The sequence below is a fragment of the Alexandromys fortis genome, unplaced genomic scaffold, assembly GCF_014885135.2.
Source record: "Alexandromys fortis isolate MF-2015 unplaced genomic scaffold, M_Fortis_MF-2015_v1.1 scaffold_22, whole genome shotgun sequence".
Taxonomy (NCBI): Eukaryota; Metazoa; Chordata; class Mammalia; order Rodentia; family Cricetidae; genus Alexandromys; species Alexandromys fortis.
Window position 1 is genome coordinate 7,435,190 of NW_026067900.1, and position 12,627 is coordinate 7,447,816.

General features: G+C 40.5%; 1 protein-coding gene across 2 annotated transcripts in view; it reads right to left on the minus strand.

Annotated features, from left to right (window-relative positions):
- The window catches only part of Unc13c (unc-13 homolog C), a 427,364-nt gene that overhangs the window by 182,062 nt on the left and 232,675 nt on the right, over positions 1-12,627 (minus strand). For both annotated transcript variants that reach the window (XM_050125822.1, XM_050125813.1), the window contains 3 exons: positions 12,365-12,433; positions 10,175-10,264; positions 5,751-5,879 (listed from right to left, as the gene is read on the minus strand). In XM_050125822.1, coding sequence (XP_049981779.1) covers positions 5,751-5,879; positions 10,175-10,264; positions 12,365-12,433 — 288 coding nt within the window. The remainder of the gene's footprint in view (positions 1-5,750; positions 5,880-10,174; positions 10,265-12,364; positions 12,434-12,627) is intronic.

Here is a 12,627-nt window from a genome sequence, read left to right on the forward strand (position 1 = left end):
AGATCCAATTTCTTTACTACAGAGTAAAATCCTACTGATCAAAAATGTCATAAACTTTGATCCAATATTGGGGTTTTAACATATAAAACATGCTTGAACATCAACAATAAGATAAATGCATATTAAAAATTCCATCAGTGTTTTGCAGTCTCTACGTCTATCAAATTAAGAATAACCAAAATAACCGCTATGTTGTGTGCTAATGTTAGTGTCCGTCAGAACCCCTTCATATGTTGGGGCGGAAATCCAGTGAGGCAGCATTGAGAGGCAGACCCTTTAGGGCAGTGATCATTCGGAGGAGCTTTTCTCAGAAATGAAACAATGTTTTTACGAAGGGAGCAGGCACAGCGCTGCTCCTCTGCCAAGAGAGGCACAACAAGGCAGTGAAGCCTGGGGAGGAGAAAGCCAGTCTCCCCAGATGCCAAACCTGCTAGGGTCACAATCTGGGCCTTTTCAGTCTCCGGAATGATGGGAAGTAAAACTGTAAAATTGTTTGGCTTATTAATCATGCAATCTATTTTTTAGAGCAGCCCAGATGGCCTGGGACACCAGCTTTGGTAGAACTCTATGTGGCCGCTCTGTAGATAAAAGATCCTGGTATAGATTACTGCAGGGCCTAAATTACTTTAAAATCTCTTTGGAGGGTAATTTGCTAATATCTCTTAAAACTGTAAGATCTGTTTCCCATCAATCAAATACATCTCTTAGAATTTTTTTGACAAGGTAAAAAGTATATATATGTATATGTTTTATATAATTATGTACATTGTATATATAATATATATGTTATATAAAATTATATATATATGTATGTATGTTATATAAAATTTTCCCAGCATCGTTTTAAATACTGTTACGTAGAACAATCTGAATTTCCATCAGCAGTGACAAGTTAAACAAACCATGAAGTGTCCTTTCAGTGCTGTGCTATGAAGATATAAGATATAAAAATATTCTTGTGCATTAATTATGAGACCACCTCAAAGTCATAGGAAATTAAATAAGGCTTGGCACAATATTTCATAGTATGTTACCATTTGTATAAACTAGGGAGATGTATATACAAATATAAGATGTCAATTTGAATGTAATCTATCCAAAAGAATGCCCAGAAAGTGGTAAATATTGATATAATTTCCGAGTTTTTACTTTTATTTTAAATTATGTATATCCCTGTGTATGTGCATGTGTGAATGCAGTATCTGCAAAGGCCAGAAAAAAACCTCAGATCCCCTCGAGTGGATATACAGGTGGTTTTGAGCCTCCCCGTGTGACCGCTGGGAGTCGAACTCCTGTCCTCTGCAAGAGCAGTAAGTGCTCTTAAACCCTGAGCCACCTCTCCCGCCACTATTGTGTTAATTGTATGAAAAAATTTGGGCGGTCATGTCTGCTTTCCTTGAGTGATGGCAAAAGCTCAGATTTCCCTGTGCATGAGGATGATGGCTTGGCTTGGTGCGACCTTGCTGCTGTGACCAGTTAGGAAAGGGACCTGTGCCAGAAGCTAAGCCATTGCGGAGGAGACAGCAGCAGAAGTGGCACTCTCCATAGCGCTCTGGTGCCAGGCTTAATTACAGAACACGTTGCACTGCTTCCAAACACCTGAAAGATTCACTGCGAGCAGATGGGGAGGAACAACCTTCACGCTTCAGAGGGAGCCGGGTGGGCCCAGAAAACTGGATTTTGCGTGTTGTAAACGTCACCCCTGTAGAACCAACCAGGAGGTGCCATAAGGAAAGCACTGACCCAAAGTTTCCCTTTCTATGCCTGTTACTGTCAAGTTCCATCCCTAATTTTAAATCAAGAACTAGGTGGGTGTTGCTGGAATAGATCTCAGGATGACCTCCTGGGCATCTGCGAGCAAGGCGACTCACAAACACTAGCTCAATTAGCTCTCCCAGCAATTTTGGAAGCACGTGTAATTAACACTATCCCCTCTTAATAAACAAAGAAATCAAACTTCGAGGGACTTGCCCAAAACTCAGTTGCTTCCTACTGATGGGAACTTCACTTTGAGTTCAGATGGGTCTCCTTTCAAAGCTTCAGTCCTTCCTAGAAGCTGTCAAATCAGGGACAGGGTTCTGTGTTGAACAAGGCAGGATAACCTGCTCTCAGCTAGGTCTCCCATGAGGAGCTGCCTGTAAAATGAACTAAATGGTCGATACATCCCAGCCGATATCCAATATCTGTTTTCAACAAGTTGGTATCCTTCAGGAATTTTGTAGATTGACTGGGTGTATTTACATTCTTCCCTGAATCACTGTGCATAGGTAGAGGCAAAGGCAAAACCTGGGCAGATGGCTGTGAGAGTCAAGATCTTTGGAGGCAAAGAACTGGACAAACATCTCAAGATGGTGAGATGGGAGAAAGTAAGAAAAGATGGCGACTGGCCACTTAGAATAGACAATGTTTTAAGAAATAGGAAATGGTCGCGATACCAAATGCTTCGGGAACCTATGTGAGGCTAGAGGACTGAGTAATTTAGACCAAGTCTCTGTGTTTGGTAACACAGGAAAGACAGTTTTAGTAGGTTGTGAGTAACGAGTCCAATCACAGGGTTCAGCTTGATGGGTAGGACCTACCAAGCTGTGACATTTTGAAAAAGATTTGTTTACTTGTATGTACATTCATTATGTGAATGCAGTGCTCAGGGAGGCTGGAAGAGGGCACTGGATCCTACGGAACTGGAATCACAGGTGGTTGTGAATGATTCTGCCCTGTAGGAGTAGCCAGTACCATCTCTTCAGCCTCCACACTGCAGTCTCGAATGACGGCAATACAGGGCTTTATTAATTTTCTGTGTTTAATCCCAGTCTTCCCAGAGACATGCTTCCAGCAGCAGCTGTAGTAAACTAACCTCTCCTCGTGTCCCACTGTCTAGGGGCTCTTCCTTAATGCATTTTAACACTGCGTCATGTGTTTCCTTCCCTGGAACCCGACACTCTCTTAGTTATTGGTGTAATTATGGCTTCACTGTCTATCCCCTGCTAGACTCTAAGCCCACAAGGATGGTGGCTGTGTTTGTCTTATTTGTTTTTCTTTCCCTTATTTTTACACTATCTGGTACAAAACAGAAGCCCAGACATTAATTATTGTATATCTGTGAATTTATTAAAGGCTTTAAACACTTTTCCCTACATAGGATGGACCCTCAGAAGCAATTTTCCTGTGTAATTTGGATTGCTTTTCCTTGGCTATCTTTACCATTCCCTGCTTGAGAAAGTCAAACAAGCAAACAAAGTATCTAAAAGATAGATTTTTTTTCCCAAAGAAAGCAGCATAGCAGGATATGTTCTCAATAAGACATCTGAGGAATGGTAGTCAAACAGAACAGAGTCATAGAGAACCATGGAGAATATTTGAGAAAAACAAATGTAGCAAGGAAATTAGAGAAAGGGACTGACTCATTTTTTTTTCTGTGATTCTATTATCCTTTGATTTCTAAAGGACATATGCAGAAATTGGAGCAAGGGCTACTGCAATCTACCCACCTCTGCTAACCACCAATTACAGGTGGACAGACTCTATTTACTGGTTACTGCCAAGCTGATGGTAGGACATTTGATAATTTATTGAATGTTTATCTTAGGCCTTCTCTTCAATATTATTTTTTATAAAAAATCTGCCACTAAACATAAGGCTTTTCTAAGAAAGTATGTGTTATTGGTTGCTTTTTGTTCTTTTGGGCAGACCGCTACCCCGCTCCCAAATAATTAACACACAGAGACTTATTCTTACATATAATCAATCATCCAACCTTAGCTTGGCTTGTTTGTTTCTTGCCAGCTTTTCTTAAATTATCCGGACTACCTTTTGCCTCTGGGCTTTTTCATTTCCTTACTTCTTTCTTTGTATCTTACTTTCACTCTTACTCCGTGGCTGCCTGGGTAGCTGGGTGGCTGGATGGCTGACCCCTGATGTCCTCCTCTCCTTGTTCTCTCGTTTGCTCCCCTTTTCTCATTTCTGCTTCTGTTTTTTACTCTTTGCCTGCCAGCCCTGCCTGTCCTTGCTCCTGTCTCGCTATTGGCTGTTCAGCTCTTTATTACACCATCAGGTGTTTTGGACAGGGAAAGAATCAAAGCTTCATAGAGCTGAACAAATACTGCATAAACAAAGGTCACACACCTTAAATTAATATTCCCCAGCAAGTCTGTCTAGCATTGACTCTGCATTTATCCATGCAGCACCGTCATGTCCTTCATGTTGCTACTGCTGCTCATAGATTAAAAGGAAGCAATTTTTAAAAAATATATGACTACATATGATATTTATTCCTGCAAATTGAGTCAAGTTAATTAAGGCAATAGTATCTGTATTTACTGGAAGGTTTTAAATGGTAACCTTAAGAATAAAACACATCACACTTAACCATGCAGGAATCCTTCAGTTGCCTCTAAGCTCCTAATAACATCGTTTCAAATTTCTCATTTGCCTTTCAACGTAGGTCTGTGTTTTTAACAAAATTACCATATTAAGAGTCTTTCTTTGGCTTCTATGCTGTGTGTTTTTAAACATTTGTCATTACTGGTGACTCTGCACTGATTTCTGATTTGCTAGATGCTTGGCAGCGTGTCTTGGTTTTATAACCTAATTCTGAAGTAGACAGGAAGGCATTCTGATTTTAGAGAGGCGAAGGCCCTGACTGAGGCCTTGCTCCACTAATTCTAATGTGTAGGCATCAGAACACACACTGAAATCAGTCTTAAGGCTTTCATTGTGTGCCTTTACAAACAGGAATCATGACTGTGTCTCCTGCTCTTGGCAGGAAGCCTGTGATGTGTGACACACTAAGCTGCTCATGGACAAGAGCTACAGAATTCCTCCTTCTCTGCTAGTGGCTCTAGTCTGTGTCACCAAATTATCTATCTCGTGACCTTAATTGCTCAAGTAAAGATTCGACAGTACCGCTGTTATATCATATACACCATAAGCTCTGTAAAAGAATTCTACAAGGGTTCTTCATTTCTAGGAAGGTGGAAAGAGGAGTCTAAAGCTTAGAGAGTAATACGGAAGAGGATACTTTTGAAGGAGACTTTTTATTCTTAAATATGATGTAGCTGTTTACACAATTGATTATTTCCCCTTCTTTCCTTTTCCTCATTTTGGGGGAAAAGGTTGCATGTAACCCAATTAAGCCTTGAATATACTACATAGTTAAGAATGACCTTGAACTGTTGACATTCCTGCCTTCACCCTCCAACTGCCTGGATTACAGGTGTGAGCCACGATGCTAAGTTTACGCAGTGTTGGGGATCAAACCAATGGCTTTGAACATGGGAGGCAAGCAGTCTACCAACTGAGCTACATCCCAGCCACAGCATCTGAGTTTTCAATGGGAGCTTTGTTCCTTCTCTAGATGTTTACTAAAAGTAGTAGAAGAAAAACAAACAGAAAAGAGTGGAATACATTTCCACTGAATGCCTTATTGGCCTAATGTCAGGTTCCCTCGAAGGAATTGCTACCTATTCTGTGAACTGGAGCGGGACATTTAATTCCTCTAAACGCAATTATGCACCCGAAAAACAGGAACGATAATATCTGCCGTTGCCACACGAAGCTATTGTGAGGAATGAATTAGCTCGAGCACAGGGAAATGATGTTCAAATGTGAAGACATGGGCTGGGAATTCTCAAACCTGTAGTTAATGTGAAATTAAATGAGCATTCTTCCCCATTTTCTGCTATTCTGAATGTATTGAAGCAGACATCAGAAACAGAATGGCAGCGATCATAAAGCCCCACACCTCCTCTTACCGGGTCTATTAGCTGAGAATAGAGTTCGTGGCAATTGTCGAAGATGTACTTGTATGTAGAATCCAGGCAGGCCCTGACACAGTCCTTCACTACCGCACTGGCCTTTGGTGGACTCTGCAGCTCCAGAACCTGATGGACAAAGTATTTTCTTTAACACAATAGAATAATACAAACTATGAAACTATATTAAAGTACTGTGTAAGATTGTTTTTAAAAAAAACATGGCCTTTAAAGCAAGGTGGGTTATATGGCTAAGTGGGTAAGGGAGATTGTAGCCTAACCTATGACCTGAGTTCAATCCCTGGAACCCACATAGGGAATATATACAGCATATATATCATGAATATATATAGTGAATGAATATATATATATATATATAAAATAAAGCTAAATGATTGTGTGTGTGTGTGTAATTTAGCTTTCTGAAATAGCAGTCTCCTGAAAATGTTCATGGCTGTAAACACCCAAGCAGAAGCACTTCGCATGACCAGGAACAACACTTTTTCAGCTCCATCAATTGACAAATAGGAAGCAATCACTGTGTGTCTGGTAGCAATAATACTGAAATGAGCAATGAGCAAGTTGGAAGGATGAACAAGAATACCTTTCCTTGTAGGCTTAAATTCTAGAGGTAATGGATAAAAAATAAGTTAAACACATTTACATGGCAACCCATGATGAAAAGCGAAACCAGGCAATGGCGAGAGGCTGGGAAGTGTTGATGACCCAGAAAGAGCAGAGGATGGAAATAGCAGGTGAAGGGTAGGAGGGTGGAAGGGAACGGAGAACTGCATGGAGAGTGTTGTAAGAACCTTATGATTGGTCCAGGTAGACAAGGGTTTCACAGAACAGGAAAGCAACTCGTTGTTACCAATCGGCCTTTACAGAAAACTCAGTTTCAACAAAAATCTCAACAATACTTTAAACCCCTAACCTATAGGGTCAAAGAAGAAAATGGCACAAAATGTCTCTTTTAAGAGTCTCTATAAAGCATAAATAATTGAGGCAGTATGGTGCTAGTAGGTGTGTAGATATTTTTTTAAAAAAGTATATCATTTGGAAACAATTGATCATTTACAAAAGCACAAAGAAAATATCAGCAGGGAAAGAATGTATTTCCTTCCTTCCTTCCTTCCTTCCTTCCTTCCTTCCTTCCTTCCTTCCTTCCTTCCTTCCTTCCTTGAGACAGGGTTTCTCTGTAGCTTTGGAGCCTGTCCTGGAACTAGCTTTTTTAGATCAGGTTGGCCTCGCACTCACAGAGATCCTCCTGCCTCTGCCTCACGAGTGCTGGGATTAAAGGTGTGTGATGGCTCAGCTTTTAAAGGTCAGGCTCTCAACCAAAAATATAAGAATACATTTTCAGTAAATAATTTTTAATCTGTCATCTCTAAATATACAAAAACCACCCCTGTTTCTAATCTCGTAAATTGTGGGGTTTGTTTTTATGTAAGATGGGAAATTTAAAGTCTACAATAAGATACAACTTCACTCCCAATAGAAAATAAGAAAGACAGTGGTTAGATAGGGAGTGAACAAAACTTCCCTAAGAACCCCAGAGCAGATGGAGGCACTATATGCTCTGGCTGGGGATTTCCCCTGGAAGGTAAAAATATGCCTCAACAAATGCTTGTACTCATTATGTTTGTTTTATTTGTAATCAATATAAACTGAGAACAGTCAAAATGCCCAGACTTTAGTGAATGAGCAAACAACCTGTGGTCTGTCCATATCACATAATCACTAGTTAGTCACAAGAGATGCAGACAGTAGATTCGTTAACAGCATGGATGGGTCACAAAGATACTACACAGGGTATGGTGCCACTTTGTGGCCTTCTGGGAAAGGAGAGCTTCTATGTAAGGAACTGTAGTATCTGCCAGCAGTGGTGGACAGGGGCTGATTGCAAAGGGAATTTGCATGGGATTATGGAGCCTCTCTGTGACATATTGCTATTGAGTCTATGCAGCTACACATTTCTGAGAATTACTAGAATTGCATACTCAAAAGGATGATTTTTATTCCCTATAATGAGAATAAAAGATAACCGGAAGACTATACCTTAGCATGAACCCACAACTCTCTAATTGGATTTAAGACCAACTCAACAAGAGGGCTAGCATGCCTGGTATGGGAGACCCAGCGAATTATCCACTGCTGTTGAAGTCATGGCTATTGGAGGAGATCTACACCAACCACTGATGGACTAGGTCAGCATAATCCCTAAGAACCTATAAACGTTTGTCCTTATACCACAGACTAGTGCGGTCTTCACTCTTCGTCAAGGAGATTTCTCCTTGCAACAGAAGAGACCATTGCAGGAAATCACAACCAGTCAAAATGCGGAGTTGCAGAGCCCATTCCCATACATCTAAATGCTCCCACACCTAAGGCTTGGGAAAGATTGCAAGAGCCAGAGGATCAGGGAGTTTGCTGTGAGTTTGTGTCTCTTAGCAATATCAGAGGTTACATCTGGAGAGTCTCGCCATCATGGCTGCCCAAACATGAACTATACAAAGATGATGCCAATGAACATGCCAAACTGGAAGGAGAAAATCCCATGAGGTTTCAACCCTACATAAAGAACTATAGGCAACTGTGCAAAGGTGGCACAGGACAGGAGGCTGTCCCTAGGCAAGAGCACACTAATTGGTGGTTCAGTGCTAAACCATTAGTCCTGAAAACACACATGCTGGTAGAATTGCACAGAGTGAACAGGTTATATTTAGGAACACACCCACACCTACACCCACACCCACACACAATTAATAACAAAAAAGAAAGAGACCATGAATTTGAAAGAAAGCAGGAAGGGAAGAAGGGGTGTATGAGAGGATTTGGAGGGAGAAATCGGAAGGGAGAGATATTGTAATTAAATTATAGTTCTCCAAAGGAAGAATATAATAGAAAGAAACAACTTTTGAAAAGTTTTGGAACTGGGGTAAGTGGAGTCAAGCGGTATTTTAAAGATTAATGTGTGGCTGTTTGCATGGACAGAGTCTAGGTACTATGTGTGCAGTTTTCACAAAGGCCAGAAGAGGGCGTGAGACCCTCTGGAACTGGGGTTGTAGCTGGTTGTGAGCCACCATGTGGGTGCTGGGTAAAGAGCTCCGATCCCGTGGAAGAACAAAAAGCATTCTTTCTTGATAAGCCATCTCATCAGCCTGTCAAATAATGCTTTAAAAATTAAGAGCATAATTGATAATAAGGAAGAGGGAAGCTGATGATTTAGTACTGTAGGCAGGAATCTGGCCAATTTGCTGGTTTCTAAGAGGAAGGTAATCAATCGTGAAGGTGGCAGAGGCCATCAATTCTAGAAAACAGACTTCGGGTGACAGTCAATAATACAAAAGAAAGAAGAGTGTAAATAATACAGAGACAGGGCAGGTGGCAGGGCTGTGTCATAATCACGAGAGGCTATTCTCTCTCCTTTGTTCCCTTTACTAGAGAAGTAACAGAAGCATCCTCACCTGGTAGTCACCCTGGGAAGGGGACGGGCAGATGCCGATCAGTGGAGTATCACTCTTGTTGCTGCCACTTTCTCATTTCCCTGCTCTGGCAGCCATCTCTTGCCCACCTGAGCACATCACTTCCCACCAAGCCTTGACTGGGTCTCACCTGCTTTACCTACACACTGATACCAGTCACCAATGGGTCCTGATACTAAGCTAAGTGACATTACAGAAACTGATGATCATCCCTGTATCATGCTTTTGATTTCTGCCAATTATAAAATACTACTTTTTAGTGCTGTGAGTGACAAACTCACGGTAACAGAGAAAAATAGCCCGGTGTGTTGTTTTATTTTGTTTGCTACCTCAGAATTTGCTGACCAACTCTCATAATACTCTATTTCATAAAGAGAAAAAATATTAAGTCTATATCCTAGCAAACTGTGTTTGAAAGGCTTCATACTGCCCTAAATTATGACTATCTAAAAATTGGTATGAAAGAAGGGCTACTTCTAAACAGAAATGCCTAGAGAGTTTGGCAGACCATAGCCAAATGCACCAAAGAATCAGGTGACCAGTTCCCATACAAGCATTGCCAATGTTGTCCCTGCGCTGACACCATTGGGTGAACAGGAGTGAGCTCTTCTAACAGTGGAAAGTTAGCAAACCATTCCAGCTACCACTTAAATGTAACTCTACTTTCACTTAACATTCTTTGCTATTTTTTAAAGTGTCTTGTGGCGTTACTAAGAATACATCGTTTGAGTCAAATTTAATGGGAACTTAGTTCTGACTCAGTGAATCCATGTAAAGTGACGGGAAACCTTGATGGAGCCTGTGTTGGTCAAGTCATGTGGCCCAGGATTACTGGCTGGAGTTGGACAGCACTGGCCAGCAGTAGGATCAAGCAAAGCTATTGAGGGACAAACATGTTCTGATGTCACACTGGAACATCGTGGGCATGGGATGAGATACCTTCATCCTGAAGAAGGTGATGCTGGTCAGCAGGTCCACAGTGGACTTCAGGTCCTGAAGTCTCTCACTGCTGCTGGCGGGAAAGTTTTCCTGGTTAAATAGAAAATAGAAATGGATAAAGTTGCTGATATTGGCCGGGCGACGGTGGCGCACGCCTTTAATCCCAGCACTCGGGAGGCAGAGGCTGGCGGATCTCTGTGAGTTCGAGACCAGCCTGGTCTACAGAGCTAGTTCCAGGACAGGCTCCAAAGCCACAGAGAAACCCTGTCTCGAAAAACAAAAAAAAAAAAAAAAAAAAAAAAAAAAGTTGCTGATATTGGATGTCCAGTCGGGAAATTAATAAAACAAGCTTACTGTGAAAAAAAAAAAAAAAACCAACAACAACAACAAAAAAAAACACTAAAAGCAGGAGGTCGGTCATACTGCAGTTAAAAATATTCTAGAGTGTTCTTAATTTTTTTTAGTGTTTTATTTATCACAGAACATTCTGAGAAACAGAAGATTTAGAAACATTCTGCTATCCATCTTAGGAAGTCATATACTTTTATTCGTCCTCGGGGTGCCATTTTCTTCAGTGGTGTAGCCACTGATGAGTTGCTGTGCTCCAGAAAATAACCTCCCATCCGCACTCTGACACGAAACCCTAATTAAATTCAGTGGGCCACAGACAAGATGAAGCCATGACCATAGGAGGGGGATTGTTGAGGAGAAAGAAGGTCTCTGGCAGGGGCGTGAGGGTGGCAAGAGTGGACAACGGAGGTGTGAAAACGAAGTGATTAAATTCCTGTGGAGGAACCTCATACAATAAAGGAAAAGCTTTAAAAGCTTACTAAATTTATTGTTTTTGCAATGCTAACATGTTAATTCCTGCTTATAATATACATTTTTCAAAGAAGGGAGGTTAGTATGTATTTAAATCTTTTTAATCATTTCCCAAAGATTGCTGTAATTTTCAAAAATTACTTTGAACGTGGTATAGGTGCTAAGATTCACTTTTCAGGCACAAGGAAACTTTCTAAAAGGAGAAAATAAGATTGTATTTCAAGATCTGAAATATGATGAGTTCCACATGGCTTTCTCCCTAGTGAGGTACATGGAGACAGGTCACTTACATTTTTAAGATAATCAGAATTATAGAGGAAAAGCAAAAAGTGCCATTATGAAAATACTTGAAGAAACAAAGGGTTTTAACCTTGAGACATTTCTCATATGAACTGATGATTGTTTTCATGTAGGGGTTCTGCAGTCAGCAGAGTATCCCAAATGGAGTTCTGGATATTTCTTATGACCTTGAGCAGGCTTGGTGCCTAATGATGGCCAATAAGCTGTGTTCTGTCTCTCGCCCCAAAATAGCTTCTACAGCAGGCTGGCATTGGTGACGACTGTTTTTTTTTTTTTTTTTTTTTTTGTAATGCGGTTAATTCCAATATACAATTATACTTGATAAAATTTAGGTTGTAATTTCCAGAAATAGGTAATTATTTGTCTACCTAGTCATCTGTCTGTCTGTCTATTTTCTATCTATCTGTCTATCTATCTATCTATCTATCTATCTATCTATCTATCATCTGTCTATTTATCTATTATCTAGCCATCAATCATTAAGGGACTAATTAAAATGAATGCAGGAGATGCATATCTATCTATCATCTGTCTCTATCAATCATCTATCTATCTTCTATCTATCTGTTTGTCTATCTATCTATCTATCTATCTATCTATCTATCTATCTATCATCCATTCATCAATCATTAAGGGACTAATTAAAATGAAAGCAAGAAATGAATATATACAAATAAGAAAATATTCAAATAAACTGTTGATAAATAGAAGATACATAAAAACACTACAATTATGATCATGTATCTTGTAACTAAATTTTCAAAATGAATTTCAAAGTAAGGCTGGACTTTGTTCACTTGATGAATTAGCCCAGGGCTACTCCACCAGATGGTTATTAAAAATTCCAAGACTGAGTTGTACACACACAAAATATTATTATTGTTAGGGTTTATGTGCAGGCAGAGTCTGAGAACAACAAAGGCTCTCTTGAGGATTGCTTCCAATGTGTCAGACTCAAAATCAGCATGTTTACTTTTCCATTACAGGATGGGTTATGATACACTGTGTGAAGAGGCACCCTAGAGCGAAGGCAGTGATCCACCTTAAGAGAAAGCATGCTGTACCTACCCTGTACTTTGACAGGTCGATCCTTAAAGAGTTATGCAACTGGTCCAGCAGTTTTATGAATTTTTCCCTCTGTACCAAGAAAACACAAGACAGAGTGAGGGAAATGAGCAACCACTCTCCATGCAGTCCCCTCCGCCATGAGAGTTACTGTTCCCATTCTACAGAGATGGTGGAGCATTGATGTCAACGACTGTCCAAAGTCACAGACGTGCACAAACTACAGGGCACAACAGTGGCTCGGACTCCATCTCTGGGCCTCTGCC